This window comes from Nannobrachium achirus (genome assembly GCF_963921795.1).
Source record: "Nannobrachium achirus genome assembly, chromosome: 6".
Lineage (NCBI taxonomy): Eukaryota > Metazoa > Chordata > Actinopteri > Myctophiformes > Myctophidae > Nannobrachium > Nannobrachium achirus.
Genome location: NC_137815.1, coordinates 57158254 through 57177600, shown reverse-complemented (window position 1 = coordinate 57177600; position 19347 = coordinate 57158254). Strand labels below are relative to the sequence as shown.

The 19347-nt window shown below is 43.1% G+C and overlaps 1 protein-coding gene across 1 annotated transcript in view; it reads right to left on the bottom strand.

Annotated features, from left to right (window-relative positions):
- The window catches only part of sox13 (SRY-box transcription factor 13), a gene marked incomplete at its 3' end in the record, with an annotated part of 46152 nt that extends 27413 nt beyond the window's left edge, over positions 1 to 18739 (bottom strand). The window contains exons 1-3 of the mRNA XM_080727444.1: positions 18644 to 18739; positions 1686 to 1896; positions 863 to 965 (exon numbers count right to left, since the gene is read on the bottom strand). Of these exons, the coding sequence (XP_080583570.1) occupies positions 863 to 965; positions 1686 to 1895 (313 nt within the window). The 5' untranslated portion in view covers position 1896; positions 18644 to 18739. The remainder of the gene's footprint in view (positions 1 to 862; positions 966 to 1685; positions 1897 to 18643) is intronic.
- Between the last annotated feature and the right edge of the window lie 608 nt (positions 18740 to 19347).

Below are 19347 nucleotides of genomic sequence, written 5' to 3'. Positions count from 1 at the left end.
AGCAACAGTGAGAAAGAGAGAGTAAAAGAGACTTGGATAAATAAATACATTTGAGAGGCTGAAAGTAGAATGACGGTTAAGATTAGTGTGACGCCCCGGTTTGACCACGATTGTTCCGGTCCCGACAAATATCTCTAAAACACTAATATGTCCCGGTTAAAATGATAATAGTCGTTTTCACCGGTTGGATAGATAGTTTATCGTGTTATTGTCATGTAAACATGCTCACCTAACCAATCAGAAAACATGAACATGCTTGTATGCAACACCTATGGTGCGTAAACATGTGCGCGTGGATGAACGTGCATTAATGGCCACGCACATTGATCTAAGGGTCCCGGTTTGAGGGGCTGTATATTTGGTCACCCTAGGTAAGGGGTCCTCAACGTTTTCAGGCCAAGGACCCCTTGGTTGAGAGAGAGATGAAGCAGGGACCCCCACAACCTTTTCATAGATTCCATATAGTTTCATTGCTTGACAGCACAATCATCAGTGCATTTTGGATTCATGTAAATTTGTGTTTTCAGACATTTAACCACTTGAACCGTCAATACTTTATAAATACTTTTTTCACGCTGTACTTAGTCTGCTATTTTTCCCTTTCCCTTCAGCTCTTTGCCGAAAATAGACGATCTACAAGCTCACAACGCCTCGCAGCGCGAGGCGTTGTGAGCTTGTACATCTGTTATTTTTGGCTACAGTTCTCAGAATATGGACACTAGGGTACAAGAGGTTAATATGAAAAATATCACTCGGTTTTGGAGGACCCCCTGTCCCAGACCCCCTGTTGAAGACCCCTGCCCTAGGTAAGATAGATAGAAAGCGCGAATAAACACTCAGACAGTCTTCTTCCTGCTTGTACCTTCGATGAAGGCAGGCTGTCCTTCTGGCCGTTCGTGGGCCCTGGCCCCCTTCAGTCCCACAGGACTCTGCCTGAGAGGAAGCTCCTTGCCTGGTGAGCCCTCCTGTTAAAAGAAAGGGAGACAAAAAAAGACACAGTCACTCTCAGACAGTGGTGGACAAAGTAGTCAACCCCAGTACTTGAGTCAAAGTATACAGTAGATACTCTATATAACTCAACTACAAGTGAAAGTTGCTCAGTCAAATTTGGACTTGATTTAAAGTACCGGAGTACTTGCTTTTAAAAAAATACTTAAATGGCATGGTACCAAAAAGCAATTTGAATGAAAATGTTTAATGATACTTGGCAATTTTAATGAAAATGCTTAATGATACATGTTTATCTCATATGACTCCAGAGATAATATTCGGATTTGTGTTGAGTTTTGAGGAGTTTCTTGAGGAGTACTGGCAAAAGGTGTGTTGTGAAGAAATTGCGAAATGGGGGAAAATCTATTTACTCAGAAATGGACATGGCCTACAGTATCTGGGGAGTTTCGTTGGTTCAAGGGAATTACAGTATAGGCCAAAATGACCGATTTGAAGGATTTGGGGTGTCTTCCTTGGCTGTCTTCCTTGTGTGTCTTGGGTGTCTTCCTTGTGAACACTGTTCACACTAAATACAATCGTATGTTCTAATAGCCGCGTTGGTTTGGAGTAGAATTAATTATAATTCTACCTCCATGCCACATGACTGACTACCACTGCAACCCCATGACTGACTACCACTGCAACCCCTCGCCCCCCCATTTCTGGACCACCACATCCCATCCAAATTCTCTTACCGAAGGGGAGCGCGAGAGAGGCGGGGTCAGTTGACGGGCCTCCACTGGCTGATACCCCGACCAATCGTGTGACGGGGACGTTTTGGTCACTTCGATGCAGGTTATGACTCCGCCCCCTTCACCAGACTCCTCCCCCTGCAGTTTGACACACGCCATGCTGACATCCCCGTTGGCATGGAGATGCAGCGCTGGGGGGCTGGGCTCAACCATTCTGCACAGGGAGAGAGAGAGAGAGAGAGAGAGAGAGAGAGAGAGAGAGAGAGAGAGAGAGAGAGAGAGAGAGAAAGAGAGAGAGAGAGAGAGAGAGAGAGAGAGAGAGAGAGAGAGAGAAAGAGTAAGAGAGAGAGAAAGAGTAAGAGAGAGAGAGAGAGAGAGGAGAAGTTCAAGGCATGAACAGGCATGTGCACACATAGACATCAAAGGGGGCTTGAGCCCCTGCCCTTTGATCCGTCTGTAAAAACTGCCATCTCCAGACCATAAATGCAGTTTTTACTATGGTGAAAGAAATGCAAATGCCCTCTTTCCATGCCATACCTGAAGGCAGCATTCAATATAATTGCCTTGTCCAAACTCTCCTGAACTTGAATACAGCATCTTATGTTGAAATAATTGCCCTCTCTGTGTAGAAATCCATGCCATTACGCCACATCTCCAGTATTCACTTTTTTATGCTTAGTTCAGTCAGTGTCGCGTTGTGAGCTTGGAGGTCTGCTATTTTCGGTGCTTCCACCAAAAGGCCCTTTTGAAAATGTCAGCCCCTGCCTCTCTAACATTCTCTGCACGTCCCTGGGCATGAACGTGTATGGTGCTCTAGCTCACTTCTCACTAGTTTGGGTCCCGGGCAAACGTCTAATTTCTCTCTCGGGTCTCTGACTCTCGACCTGAAAGGTTTGGGAACCACTGCTCTAGCTGCGGTACAGTACAGGGCATCGCATGTGAGGATCCTATTTGTCAAATCCTTTTAAAAGGATGAGAGGCCAAGGTCACGGGTCACAAGCAGGCCTGTGGCCCGTCGCACTGCGGACATCTCTGCATGTAAGTGCTTAGAATGACGTGAACTCAGCACAGGCTTACAGTCTGTCATAACCTCATATGTGTGTGCGTGTGCGTGTGTGTGTGCGTGCCGTGCATTAAGTGCACGTCCGTTTGTGCGTGCACTCTTAGGTTTGCCAGAGCGAGTGAATAAACGAGGGTTACAGAGGAGGAACACAGACAATGCCTCAGAGAGAGAAAGAGAAAGAGAGAGAGAGAGAGAGAGAGAGAGAGAGAGAGAGAGTGAAGGTTGAGTGAGGGTGAGGTTGAAACACGGTGAACTTGAACAAATCAACTTTTGCGCGTGTGTGTGTGTGTGTGTGTGTGTGTGTGTGTGTGTGTGTGTGTGTGTGTGTGTGTGTGTGTGTGTGTGTGTGTGTGTGTGTGTGTGCGTGTGTGTGTGTGTGTGTGTGTTTGCGCACGCGTGTGCATGTGTGTGTGTTCGTTCCAAGCTCCGCTTGCAGAAGGAAAGAAAAACACGGCAGACAGCAGAACAAAACAAACAGAACACACAAGGGCAGAAAGTGCACATATATATAAAGAGGGAGAAAAAAGCCATTGTTAGAGGCGGGGAACAAAGGAAGCCAGGACAATGGGGGAGAGGCTGACAAAAGCCGCGGGCCGCAGGAAACAGCCCGGATAACAATGCCAGCGGAATGTGCCGACCAACTCGGGAACATGGGGAAAAAAAATATGCGGAACGCCACCATTCTGCAGAGCGCATAATAATTAGAGCCCCCCCACCCTCCCTCCCCAACACATACACACACACACACTACATCCCACCAACCTCACCCCTCCCTGCCCGCATTCTGTGTTTCAATACAAAGCCACCTGCCTGCCAGGGTCCAAGGCTCTAAATGTGTGTGTGTGCGTGCATGCGTGCGTGCGTGTGCATTGGTGCTTTTCCAACTATAAAACCAGAAAATCCATTTCATAAAGCTTATAGTAACTGAACAGCGCGGCACTGCATTTCACCTACACAGTATGACTCAGGAGGGAAACAACAGGGCTGAAACATTTTACAGCACCTGTTTGACTACTGTTGACTTCGAACGGAAACTTCGAAGTCTGAAAAGTTCTCAGTCCTGTTCTCAGAGACGTACAGCTGAGAGGATGGAGAGCTGTTGTAGTCCACAGTGCACTACCAGTCACTGTCAGCGTCTGCCAGAGGTAGAGGTTGACTGTCAAACAGTGGGGGCCGGGGGGGGGGGGGGCTGGCAGCAGTAATAGCAACATGCGATCCCACTGGAGTTTATTCCTGGGGCTCAACATCCACGCAGACTGGATTATAAGGCTGCCACAGGTGGCTTTCACACGCCTCTCTGGGGATACAGCTTTTGTGTGAGAGCGTGTGAGTGTGTGTGTGTGTGTGTGTGTGTGTGTGTGTGTGTGTGTGTGTGTGTGTGTGTGTGTGTGTGTGTGTGTGTGTGTGTGTGTGAGTGTGAGTGTGTGTGTGTGTGTGTGTGTGTGTGAGTGTGAGTGTCAGTGTGTGTATGTGTGAGTCACCCGATGCAGAAGCATGCCTTGAATCTCTGTGACCCACAGAGCTGTTGACAGCATGGAATGCATCAGGTATGTGCGTTTATGCATCTGCGTGTTCATGTTTTAACAGCAAGGGCTGACTTTGGTCAGAATAATAATACACACAATAATATCCTACAGTGTAGCAATCAAAAACCATTGGATTGCTACACCATTATCAGTTCAATCTTGATATCTTCCTTAAACGCAAAAGCACTACAGATGACAGCATCTATGCAGAACATGTCTATGTGTTGTGCACGGAGCTTGAAAGGAATGATTTGAACACCTCCAACAGACCCCAAGCCAGCTGTTGACAGATACAACAATTGAGCTGCCATGCCAAGTTCCACCATACCCAACCTGACCACCACATACACCTGCTCCATTATGTTGGGACTGACATCTCCATTTCATTCAGAGAGGTGAACCTGTTTAGAATCTTATATTTCCAAGTAAAGTCCTCAAAAACCGGTAAATGGGCCCAACCGAGGGGAGAGGAGTGAGGGAGCATGGAAGCGGATGGAGGGAACATGTCTATGCACACTGATAAAGATCTCCTCCTTTCCTTTGAGCACCGACAACAGTGAAACCTTACACTTCCCACGACACAAGAAACACTTCACACAAAAGCTTCAGTTACCTAACAAGTTGTAACGCGTAAAAACCCAACATTTCACCCCCAGGGGGATTGGCAATGCAAATCCCCTTCTGTTGTTCTTCTTTTCTTTCTTTTCTTCCTCACTCTCTCTCTCTGTCTATCTCTCCTTTCTTATAACCCTCCCGACAGGAGCAGTTTGTTGGGTTTTACGTCGTCTTTGTCGTTTTCCAAATATCGCCCGGGGGAGAATAGCAGAGAGAGCATATAAAAGACAGACAGCGAGAGAGAGAGAGAGAGAGAGAGAGAGAGAGAGAGAGAGAGAGAGAGAGAGAGAGAGAGAGAGCGAGAGACAAAAAGAGAGGGAAGGGTGGGGGTGTCAGGAGCTGCTCTGTGCCAGTTTTCAGAGTGGCAGGATAAAGTGGTCGACATTTTAAAGAGATTCATCTTTGCAAGAAAATAAATAACAAATAAAAATGTTCTCATCATAAACCAGAAGATCAACAGCTGTAATGACATGGTCAGAGACGGAATTAGCACGGATTCAACCCACATGCAGTGATACATGTTAATACAGAAAATGGACAACAAATCTGAAAAGTATCTTTGTGTCTTTTAACCTCTTCGTCTTCATCAACTCGCGCCCCTGACTCTATTTCAATACACCTTTCATTGATTTAATCATTTGGTTTGCTTAGTGGCAAAGGAAGTAGATATTAAGTTTCAATCCTGCCGTGCAGACAAGTAAAGACAAGTGCAGCCCCATGTATAAACAAATGTTTAGGGAAGTGTTTCACAGTTAGCAGTATTTGCTTAGTGATGTTTGACAATGTGCATCATGATTCATGTACAAACGGGTATCTGATGGTGCACAGGATTGGCCCGAGCTGATGACATTCGTGCCAGAATTGCACCATTTGAATTTACCGTCAATGCAAAACTGTTTGCGATCTCTAAAAAGACAATTTGCATTAACTCAAAAAGGGATATTTCATTCCAAAAAATCTTTTAATCGTCTAATTAGGATTTTGGGAGCACCTGGGACAGTTTTTAAGTTGCTTGATTCAGTATTTTGATATTGGATATTCATTTTCACTCCAATTTAACCATGAAAAACACGGCCCTCTCACGCATTAGGAGGGCAGTATGAGTCACCAGAACCAAGGCTGGGTGTTTTCGATGAATATATCATGGTTAAAATGGTGTTTGAAGTTTTGTATAGAAAGGGGGTGTGTCTGATAAAACGAATATCAAATATCTAAATACTGAATCAAGCAATTTAAAAACTGTCCCGGGCACTCACAACAGCCTGATTATACGATAACATGACCAAAAGCCATTCAAAGGGAATCTTAAATACATACAACATACATGGGCAACTGGCGGCCAGGGGGCCTCACCTTCACTTAACGCGGCCCTCAGGTTAATTGCGAACTATGAACTATGAAAACCGGCACATCTTGTCCGCGTATCTCTGTCTATCTGTAGGTCACACCTGACACTGTGGTTCCCCTGACACTTCACTGTGACATCACAGGTAAAAGTCCATATATGGGTGTCCCCAGAATCCCTTTTATGCCCATGAAGATCCCTGATGTCAATACTGATATAGGCCTATTATTGATTTCAGCTGTTACAATTCCAAACATGATGCACTTTACTTACAGTCTATATTAGTAGCTTAGTGACTATAGTATTGCAATGTTATTGTCTAAAGAGTTAACATAAGTATAACTAAATGCATTTGAAATTAAATTTGCATTTGAAAAAAATAAAGAAAAAGGATTCTAATTAAAAAATAGCAAAAAATGATTCAGCATTCCAATTCAAAAATAGCAAAAATAGATGATCTACAAGCTCAAAACGCATCGCAGTTTTGAGCTTGAGCTTGTAGATCGGCTATTTTTGCTTTTTTGGGACTAAGTAAGCATTCATTTACAAAAAAAGTTAAAATACAGAGATAAGATAAGAGGTTTTCTGATATACGTATGCAATGTGGTCCTCTGGAGTGAGTGGGTAAATATCGTGGCCCTCTCAAATCATTAAAGTTGCCCACCCCTGACATGCAAGATAAAATACATGGAATCAAAGGTGATTCGCATTACCAATTCATTTATTTACCCCGAACAGCGAACACCCTAAAAAAGACATTAACGCTTGGACAGTATGACATCCACCCCCAGGGTTGACTGAAGGAGCCCCTCAGGGCTCTGTGAACTGACCTGAGAGTAGTGCCACCGTCCGCCATGCAGGTCCACTGCTGCTCCCTCAGCAGGTCTTATTCTACACCACGTCAGGACCAACTCGCTCTCTCCTGAAGTCTGTCTTCTCTACTGTCTGTTATATTAACCCCCACCCTCCCAATAGCACCACCTACATCATCACCCGCCCCCCCCCCAGCTCTCTCAAGAGGCTGAGACAAAGGGCCTCTTCAAACCCCACCAAATGAGGGCCTCATTTGCATAATTAGCATGTTGCTGCAGGTGACCCTCACTCGCCAGCACCAATAACGATTTGAGCAGCGCCGCTCTCGCCCCAACAGGTGTGATGGTGACACGATAACGCCATCCAGCACGACTGCCCGCCCCGCTGTCTGCCTCGCACCTTGGAACAAAGTCAGCTTTTATACCTGAGTAGGATTTCCTGACACCTGCCTCACACAATGGCATAGGAAAATACAGATGTGCCGTTTCAACTCTTCAGCATGCACTGCTCTTTTCCTGAAAATGTCCTGCAAATGCTTTTTTTCTCCACCAGTTTCTTTCCCTGTTTCGCTTTTCTAATTTTTAAGGAGTACAGAGCTTATTTTGCAAAAATAGCTGATCTACAATCTAAATTTTCTGCAAATCCCCTGAAAATCTACTCTCTTGCCAATGGCAGGACGTGTGAAGTTTTGAAATGGCACATCTGTACATAGTGTGTATACTATTTACACATGGTAAAATGCAGTGGTGATTCAACTCTGAAGGTGAAAAGATTTAACTGTGTTTTTACACTTTCAGGGGTAAATTAACAGACCAGATTTTACAGTGTGGGGAGGTGAGTGGCAAAATTATTGTGAGCTTAACCCATTTAGGCCTGAGATTATTGAATGCTTTAACCAGTGAAAAATAGCAGATATACAAGCTCACAGTTGTAGATCTGCTATTTTTGAAAAAGTATTGAAAATAGGAGCAAATCTTTGACTTGTATGTATTTTTAAAGCGAACGTTTGTAACTCAAATTTTGCTTCTGGGGGGTCCCTGGAACTAAATATTTTGTGATGGGGGTCCGTGGCCAAATACATATAATTTTGGGGGTCCTTCACATGAAAAGGTTTGAGAACCACTGACATAGTAGTCTCTCAAGAACAGACTAACTGAGCTCCATTTAAGTGAAAAGGACCTTTTCTTTGACGATGGCTGGCCAGATTGCTGACATAGAAACATAGGGTTTTTCCTAAAACCTTAGAAGGATTCACAAGACACTTATAGAATCGGGTCAAAATTGAAACTTTCACGATTTTTCAAAAATAGCAGATCTACAAGCTCGCAGCGCGGCACTCAGTGCCGCGCTGTGAGCTTGTATATCTGCTATTTTTCAATAGTTAAAGCATAAAATAATGATACACAATAATGTGTACCCGTTCTAGTTAAAATGATGTTTAGCCGCGACAGCACAGCTAGTATAGAGCCAATTGGTCAGTATGTGCAAGTGCAAGCCAAGGGCTGGTCACAGCGTATCACAGATTATGTAGGCCTACCTGTTCAATTTGCTTTTTCAAAGCATTTCTTCTCCTTTCACAACAATTTACAAGAGTCCCTCTGCCTCTCCACTCAGAACGCAGCGGATTAAAGCAAGCAACAAGCTCACAGGAAAACATCTTCTATTCTTCAGCTGCAATCACACAGCATAACCACAGTCAGTCAGTCAGTCAGTCAGTCAGTCAGTCCAACATGATTACACAGATGATGACTATGGATTATGTGCTTGTTGTTTCTCTTTAGGTACTGTACTTCCGTTTGAGAAGGGGTACATTTAGAGTTTAGACGGAAATACAATAAATTCGTAATACGTAATATTCTCTCCCCCCAGTGGGCTGTTCACAAGAGGTGCATGACACATCAATGCGATGTCAGCAGTACACCCATGATGTACTCAGTCAGGTCACGTAGACCTTCAATCCTTTCCATGGAAGGCATTATGTAGACACTGACTGTGCTTTTACATAAAAATGAACTCGGCGCAGACTATGGTCTGTCATAACCTTGTGTGTGTGCGTGTGTGCGTGTGCGTGCGAGTGCCCACGTTTGTTGGCCTGGGTCTCTTTCATAAGATATTGTATAGGAACAATTGATAAGAAACTATCATGCATGCACAGATGTGCACAGAAACGCACAAAGGTTTCTTGCATTGCTGACTGGGCCTCATTACTAGAGAATATGCTCTGAGGGACTGAAGCACAAAAGCTTCAGTCTCTTCCTCTCTCCTTCCCTTCCTCTGTTCTCTTGGCCTTTTGATGTCAAGGGTGCACCGAACGAAAGAGGTACAAGATGGACCAAAACTCATCAGGAATACACATGCTGTTTTCACAGGTTTTTTTTCTTGTTTTCTGAGAATAATGCATGCATGTGTGTGTGTTTGTCTGCAAGTCCTAAAAAGCATGCAGGGATCTACAAGTTGTTCTGTTCACCGCACAAAGAGCAGTGTTGGGAACTCCTGTGCTGCGATGGAGTGATTAAGACAACACAAAGGCCTTTTCCTTACGGTGATACCCAACAGAGGCGCTCCCTCTGCACGTGTCCAATACAAGAACGTTCGCCCCCAAAACAGCCTCGCCCCGGGTCAAATCCGACGACCTCAGGGTGGTCGCCACCAGGTATTCCTAAACTTAACCTCAGTAAAACTATGCCTAACCTTAAACTTATTCCTATACCTTGGGGCGCCCGGTGGCCTACTGGTCTAAGCGCATACCATATAGGCATTGATGCCTGGCGGCGTCTCCGGTTCGATTCCCGATCCGGACGACCTTTGCCGCATGTCTCTCCCCATCTCTCCCCCTGTTTCCTGTCAGTCTACTGTACTATCCAATAAAAGCATAAAAGCCAAAAAACAAATCTTAAAAAAAAACAAAAACGTATTCCTATACCTTAACTTCAGTAAAACTATGCCTAACCTTAAACTTATTCCTATACCTATAAGTAAAACTGCTGCAACTAACGATTATTGTTAAGGGGAGACTTTGAAATGTAAATGTTTGAGAAACTCTGTTCTAGTCAGTTCATGTTCTTGATTCATAATCCTGCACGCAGGTAGACTGGTTTAGATATATCGACTAGATCAGGGGTAGGCAACCTTTATTCTCAAAGCAGAACAAGTACACCAGTAAGCCAGCATTCGCTGGTGGTGAAAGCAAATGTATCCAAGCATTAATAATATATTATTTATTTTCCTTCAATAATTTGTTTCTTATTTTTATCTGGTGTATAGGCAACACTTTTTTCCAATAAGAGAAAGTAAGAATAACTATGACTTCTGCAATAATAAAGTATTATTTTATTAATTATCTTTTACATATTTGCCTAAGCAACTGGGAGCCATGGGAGGACCATAGTCTTGGCTTTAATATGTTTAAAAATAGTAGCCTACGGGAAGAGAGCTGGCTCATAGTAGCAGTAAGCTACATTTAATATCTGAAAAAGATCTGCGATTCGTTGCCGATAAAAATCGATAATCAAATTAGTTGGCAAAGATTTAAGTCATCGATTTTTATCGATTCGTTGTTGCAGCCTTCCAGCCTTAGCGAGTTGTCCACAAAGAAAAAACGGGGCGAGTGTGTTTTGGGGCGAGAGTCCCAGTTACCCAAATACTTACGCAAATCGGTAAACATTATCTCTGGAGTCATGTGATCAAGATGCATCAGTAAGTTCCATTTGTCTATGATTGCCTTCCACATTTTGGGGGCGCTAGGAAGGGACACGAACCCGCGAGCGAGTTTATGTTCTGTAGGGTGGAAACGGGATAACCACGCCCGAACCCATTTTTGAAGCTTGTGATGGGCTGAACCGGAGGTAGGGAGCACTCCATTGTGGTCAACGAACGACCATCATTTCGACCAGAGGGTTAGCAACTCACTCCACGGAGGTTAGGGTTAGGGTAAGGGTTAGAGTTGGGTGTCGAAAAGATGACATGTAGAAACAGCAAAGCGCTCCCACCTAAACCTAACACTAACCTCAGTAAAATGAACGCAGGTGAATGCTAACCTGGTGAAATGCTAACCTGCCGACGCTGGTGAATTAGCATCCTCCGTCATCTCCACCGAAAAAGAATGCTCTATCCCGTTTCCACCCTAGTAAAATTAGCAACCCGCGACGCACTGCCAGGCCACTTATGAGCCAAGGTGCCTGGATCACTGGACCAAATACATATCAATGTGGGTGTCCTTGACATGAAAAGGGCTGAGAACCACTGTTTTAAGCTGTCCATCTTTATTCAGGACCTAATTTAGACATGTGAATGCAATCTCTAGAACAGAAGACTAGTAGTACTCCAGGTCTCCAGGACCAGAGATGACCATAACAGCTATGAGAATTAAAATATTTGACACACACACACACACACGCACACACACTGTATCATCTGTACTTCTGTCCAAGCCTTACTTTCTATTCTTTATGTTTCTCTCTCTCTCTCTCTCTCTCTCTCTCTCCATTTCTCTCTCTCTCTCTCTCCCCATCTCTCTCTCTCTCTCTCAGATGTTCTCCCTCCCTTCAGTGGGCTTTCTAAATAAGATGTATAAATAGGCTGATGACACAACTGCTCCCTTCACAAAGAGAGAAAAGAGAGGAGAACAGGACGCTGGCTTTAGTAGCGGGCCCTTTCTTCTCCTGCTTTTCAGAAACGCAGGTTAAAAAGCAGCCTCTTTCTTTTCAGGCCTCTCTCACCATCCGTCTCTCTCCCTCCCTCTCTCTCTCTCTCCCTCTCTCTCTGAAACAGGTCGCGCATTGTGGCGGCTAGCGAAAGGCTACTGTGGCATTTATCAGAGAGCAGGGGAGAAGGAGGAGGGGAGCCTAGGACAAAACACATAGCCCAATAAAGAGATAGAACAAGGGAGGGGGAAGAAAGGATGTGTATGAAGACCACTTTTTTCTCCCTTCAGAAAGCCCCCCCCCCCCATCCCCTGTCCTTCGGGCGAGCTCAGACAAAGGGGGGCCAGACTTGCACAATGTGCTCTCTGCTTCAGCCCGGCACACTTTAGATCCTCGCCCCATTCACAGCTCCTGCTTGAGAGTGCACACGTGTTCACACAATATTGTGTGTGTGTGTGTGTGTGTGTGTGTGTGTGTGTGTGTGTGTGTGTGTGTGTGTGTGTGTGTGTGTGTGTGTGTGTGTGTGTGTGTGTGTGTGTGTGTGTTTGGCAGGGGTCTGTTTGCTGAGGGTCTTATAGACTGAGGGGGGGCCAGGGCTCCAAGGCGTTGCTATGGAAACGCATTTGAGCAGTAAGGAGCACAACAGGTGATTCTAAAGAAGGCCTGCTCGTCTCAGCATTGACAGAGTGTGTGTGTGTGTGTGTGTGTGTGTGTGTGTGTGTGTGTGTGTGTGTGTGTGTGTGTGTGTGTGTGTGTGTGGCCAAGGTTGCCTGTGTTACAAAGAACCCTGCTAAATATCTTCATCAGTTCCAATGAACAGGTTTTATGACTAAATAGTTGGGCTGCCCACCATAGTGACAACATCCTCATGGCCTGTGTCTATAGACCTGCTCCATCTGGGTGCCAACCAAAAACCTCTAAACAAGACATCTCACAGTGCTCTGATGACATCTTAGCCTTGGGGCATGTCAAGAACTTCATTCGAAAACAATCAACTGAAGCATCCCAACTTCTACCCCACCAGGATCCCAGAAGGGATGTGTGCACTAGCTAGTCAACTAGTCTATTGGTTTTCATCCAGTGGTCCATGGACCATCATTGGTCCTTGAGGGGCTTCCAGGTGGTCCCCAGCTAAATGATGGAGAGTTGGTAAGCAAATTGACCCTTATAGATCTTTAACTAAGTATTGTTAAACATCTACATTGCTTAATTCAGAAGAATGTGGAAACATTCTTAATATGATCAATGTTTGCCTGTTATCTCTACTATTTGTACCACATCAAGACAGCATGGAATTGTAGACAAAATCTTATCCAACAACAACAAATTATTCGTAGGTTTTGGGTCTGAGAGGTCCGTGGCTCAAATGCCCAATAAATAATGGACCTTGATGTGAAAAGTGTTGAATACCATTGAACTAGTCTGCTGACCCTACTAAACATTTGACTAATTTATTATTTAGCATAATTGTAAAACACGCCTCACGGGTAGGCCTACATTTGGAGGGAAAATACTATCTTCCCAAGATAAATAGTAAATACAACCAACATGCACGGATAATGGAGATGCTGGTGCACACGTCTATTCAGTCAAGTTAGTCATGGGTTTCCATTGTGGAATTGTGGAATAACCATGAGCCTAATCTAGGCATCACAAAATGCCCTACTTTTCTGTGGCATTTAAAATAAGATGAAGCATTTCCAAATGGCTCTTATATTCTTTAATAGTATGGCTAATGCATGGCAATAATAAAAACTACAGCTACGCGTGGCGGCAACAATGCCGTTGTCAGGGTCTTGACCTCTTCTCGTTTGATTTTGGCAACCATTTGTACCAAAGAGAACCTTTCTCTCTCCTTCTTCCACATGGCTCTTAAATGCTTTGCCCTTATAGATCAAATTTGCTCAAATTGGGCTGTTTTCTGACTGTTCTCTTAGTCATTTAATTGGTTACATCATTTGAATGTCAAATTGCTGGAGTGGAACCCAGTGATGTCTTACATCTTACCTAAAACCTCTCTCTGCTAACTTGAGTGGTAACCACATGCACATGCCGAACATTCTGCAAAGATCTACAAGCTCACAACGAGTCACGAACTTGCGAGTTTGCAGATCGGCTATTTTCAGCGAAGAGATTTGTTGTAGAGGGAAAAGAGGAGGAATATTATTATTTGTGATTTATTTTAGGTTGTTAATGTTAACTGAAAAATAAAAACATTCCTTTTCTATATGCGTGTCATTTCCACCTGGCTCTCAATAAAAGTCAATCAAATACATACAAATGCGAACAATCACTATCCCCACCAACAACACCACTCACCCATTTGGAAAGAAAGTGTGCGAATAAGGAAGGCACCGATACATATAGTAGTTACAAAAAATATGACAATTTTAGATATGCAACAACAGGATTGCATGTTCGTCATGCTGATTCTGTAAGTCGATTCATTGAATGTCATCGTATCAAACAACCACTTCTTATTTCTACCGACCAATGCATGATGCAGTTAGGCAGTAGCCTATTAAGACAAGTCTGTAAATATATTGCAAGTCAACATGACATGGATAACTATTTAGATACTGTATAGAAGACTACAGTATGCGACACATCACAAGTTACAGGGGTGAGGATTCATCTGCAATCATATCAGACCTCGGCTAAAAAAAATGAACAGAGGTCTTTGTGTGAATACAGTACATACAGTACAGTAGTACAGAGGTGCAGCCAGAGGCTGTCCAACAGCACATCAAACCGTGGCGTAATTACTGGATAGCAAATAAGAGGAAGTAAAGCCAATGGGTTTGCAACTGACAAATCTCGTGTCCCCATCAGCGGTCATCCAATACAACGTAGGGATGGGACGATATGAACATTTCATATCACGATTATTGTGACCAAAGAAATCGTGATTAACGATATTATCGCGATAATCAAAACATCCACTATCGGGCGGATCATTTGCCAAAAAATAGCAGATCTACAAGCTCTTGTAGATCGGCTATTTTTTGGCAAAGACATTTGATAGAGAGTGAAAAAAAGACTGTATCAAGTACGTATATTATAAGTACCTTTTACCAATAATAGAGGGTTTAAGTGGTACCGGATATGCAGCTCTGCAAATAAAAGGTGAATTGATCCCGGTGCATGACGGAGGACGACACCACAATGTTTTTTATCACGATAAACGATAATATATCGCTTATCGTCCCATCCCTAATACAACGCCACTCATCGATTTATATCCCTGATTTATGGCTATGCCACTGCCATCATGTAGATCAAATTGAGTTATTTAATAAAAAGTTAAAGACTTTGGAACGTATTACTTTCAACGTAGTCACCTGAAGGAGGAAAGTGTGTGAAATCCTTCCCAGCGATTATCTCATTTAGCATCTCCGGCTGATTTCCAATATGTGGGAGAGGCACATAGATGAGAGAAGTGCACAGCATGCATTCTAGTTTTTTTTCCTCGTGGTTTAATTTACATTAGGCCTCATTATTTAAATAGAGGTGTTGCAGATAGGAGTGTATAGTGATGGAGAGATAACTCGAACCATCAGGCAAGGCATGATAGTAGTAGCACAGTCTTTTCAGGAAATAATCACACATGATATCATTATTATCTTTAACAAGCCAAAAAAAATGACATTTCCAATTACTTCTTCCCTCTGGAGGTGTCCTCAACTATGTTGAGCCCTCTATTCCTCCATAGCAACAGTAGTCACAAGGAATATAGTTAAAAAGTTATGTAAAGTCATTCTAAAGTTCAGTTCAGTGTGTGTGTGTGTGTGTGTGTGTGTGTGTGTGTGTGTGCGTGCGTGCGTGCGTGCGTGCGTGTGCCTAATTTTCTTTGCTTCAAAGTTTGATTTATTTAATCCTGATACAGTATATCGTCGTTGTCGGGTGGAAACCTTGTATGTCCAAACGTGTTTGTTTTGTATTTATCATTTAAATGATAAATGAACTAAACTAGTGAAAACAGCCGATCTACAAGCACAAAACGCCTCGCAATGCGAGGCGTTGTGTGCTTTTAGATCTGCTGTTTTCACTAGTTTTTTGTGCGACGGCCTTCTATGATGAAGCAGGGCTTTACTTGGCGAAGAAACGTACAAATTTGAAACCTGGAGATACAAGGTTTCTGCCCGACGGTGACGATATGAATCAATAAATGAAAAAGAAATGATGATGACATGCCCAATCGTCTCTAATGGCTTCATTTGTAAGATCTCAACAGTTAGTTTTCTCTTCCCTCCACTATTAAGTTAAATATTGTTCCCAAAGTTGTAAAAAGCAAACAACCGGCTTTTACAAAGTGGACACATAATGCTTCTACTGTCGCTTTAGATTTCACAGATTTTCAAAAGAAATGCAAATCATGCCACAGGACCGCTGCGGCATAAACAAATGGTCTCTCTGGTCATTTGCAAGTGACTGACCACACATGCGTGTACGTTTGCTAGCGTGAGCACGCACACACACACACACACACAGACGCGCGCGCGCGCGCGCGCACACACACACACGCGGCTCTAATAAGGGAAGTCTTGTGATGAAGAATTGAGTTAAAGGGTACCAATGAAAACAGTGCCGTGTTGTTTGCTCGGCAAAAAAAGTATGTAAATTAACCAGGAAACTAGTATGTTTTTATTTGTGCGAACAGAGTTGATCTATCAATAGAGCGGTTGTGAATTCTCTCGATCTGTAGGAAATAAACAAATTCACCGGACAGAGCATGGCAACAGGCCGATAAATGCCTTGGAATAAGTCGAACAAACAAAAAACATCTGTCTTTCTGCCTCTCTGTCTGAGTCCCATTAGACATTCATATCTTCCACGCTTGGTTATAAATTATAACATATCTTATTTAAAGTAAAGCAAAACTGTCAAAAGCGTCATCATAGTGTGTGTGGAGTAAAATCTGAAATGGTAAACTAAAAATGTATGTACAGCACATCTGGTCAATTTGCATATTAATCCTTTATTCACCAAAATCATTATTCATTAGCCTGTACATAATCTTGGATTATTATTATTATGATGCACCGAGCACATTTGAAATGCTATATACACAGATTACACACCGCATAATGTATATAGTATACACAATTACCATGTCTAAAATGGTAATGCATCTCTGAACATATACTTTACTATTCTGTAGGTGCTTTGTAACGATTTTGTTTTTTTCATCCCATAAGATGTCACCTGAACGTTGGACATTTAATTATTTATTTAGCTTTTCTGAATTGAGTCTTTGTGTATTATTATTATTAATGTGAAAATAGCAGATTTGATGCATTGCAAGCTTGCAGATCAGCTGCTTTCAGTGCGCGACATTGTCATACAATGGATTATAATAACCAATAGCCATATCGTCACTGTCGGGCAGAAACCTCGTATCTCCAAGTTTCAAATTAGTAAATTTTTTCGCAAAGCAAAGCCCTGCTTCATCACACAAGGCCGTCGCACAAAAGTAGTGAAAACAGCAGATCTACAAGCACACAATGCCTCGCGGTGCGAGGCGTTGTGTGCTTGTAGATCGGCTGTTTTCACTAGTTTAAATCATTTTTAAAATGATAAATACAAAACGAACGGTTTTGGACATACAAGGTTTCCACCCGACAACGACGATATCCTGGACCTGCAACTGTCTGCTGTAATGAATAAAATTACCATGGTGGATCATTAATGTTTTATCTTATCTCCCGAACCGCTTCTGAGACGCACAGAAGAATTAGCGACGTATTCTCTGTGATGAGAAGAACCCGCGTGGGAATGGACACGAGACTTAGACAGTTAAATTCCACTGTCTGAGCTATTTTACGCAAACAATAGAACACGCAGACAACTCATTCTCCTCAACAAAAGATTCACCTTTAACTGTATTTAATGAAACACACCTTGGTCCTGTATGAGCTTGTATTCTGCCACGGCGCGCCATCTCATTGTGCGCTTGCACGCCTGCTTTGCTCACACACACACACACACACACACACACACACACACACACACACACACACACACACACACACACACACACACACACACACACACACACACACACACACACACACACACACACACACACACACACACACACACACACACACACACACACACACACACACACACACACACACACACACACACACACACACACACAAATTATAGAAAGGTCCATACTTGTGTGCTCCACAAAAGGCCCAGAACCCACTCAGTATTGTCATAAGTGAGGCAGTGCAGTGTTCAGAGACACTTCAGTTATTTCTTGTTCAGACTGATTCACAGGCCTTGATAAATAGGCTGATACAGCAGAGCACACAGATGGGGATCGGTGCTCTGTACGTATCCCTGGATGCAAATTCATACCTGTAGCATTGTACAGATTGTAAAGGCTGGCTCGGATAAAACCAGAATAGCGGAGAAGGTGTTGAGAGACCCTGAAACTGTGATTTGGTCTCAGCTTCCTCTATGACCAAACCATTACATTGAAAAGAAATAATAGAAAAGTTGTGCCTCTATGTTTAAATTATATTAGGTTAGGGTTAAAATACCAGACTATTGTTCTAGCTCCGGGAACTTTTATGTCACCTGAATAAACGTGTTTTTAGTTAACCTTTTTTGTTCACCTAAAGTAAACCCGATTTGTTTCTGTAACACCAAAACCCCAAAAGTCCATTGAGTTCAATGGACCTTTTCTGACAGACAGGATTGTTCATGCTTCACTTGACATCACAATATCTAATATATTTATATTGCAATTTCCCAGAATTGCACCTTTCTAGTTTTCATTTAGCATCAGATGCTATTCAGAGATATACGCAGCGCTGCTATAGATTTAGTACATTTCACATGGAAGAGTACATGTCAAAGTGATCAATCAACCCAACCAATTACACCTCTGAATGAATTAACATGCAAGAGGTGGCCAAGCTCTGGGTAAGCAGAGCTCTTACCTTAAAGTGTGCGAAGATGCTTACAGGACAGTGTACTTGACTTTGCCCTCTGCGTTCTGTGTCTACTCTAGATGTAGTCTTTCTCCTGTGGCCTCTTTCTGCTTGTGTCTCTCAGAGGACGGCCCTTCGGCGGTATTAGACCTCCACTTTTGTCACCCCCGCCCACAAGTAAAGATAGCGTACGTGCGTGCTTGTGTGCATGCGTGCGTGCTTGTGTGCATGCAGGTCTACATTTGCGTGAACAAAACATTTCCAATGTATAACAGTCATTTTTCTTCCACTACGTAACAGGTGAAACACTGTGTCAAAAGTGCCACGAAGACAAGTTATGAGAAGATGGCACAATTGATAGCAATTGAGGGTTCTCAATTACAGACAACTACGTTACAGATGATTTCAAAAGGATCAGTGCAAACTTATGGCGAAAACAAACGATCACAGCTTTATTGATCCCTGAGGGAGATGTTCATTGGTTACTGCAGCCAGGAATAGGAAGATGATAGGACTACAACAGAAGAAAGGTTTAGCTGCACAATATTAAGTACACAAGGCCTAAGCAAAACTAATTTAGACAAACCCATTGAAATCTCAACTTTCAAAAACAGAAGATACAACTACTTTGCATCTCTTTCTCACCTTGCATCTTCCAACACATTTGACAATCACATCTTTATCTGTAATTCTTCTTCTATCTTATCAATAAG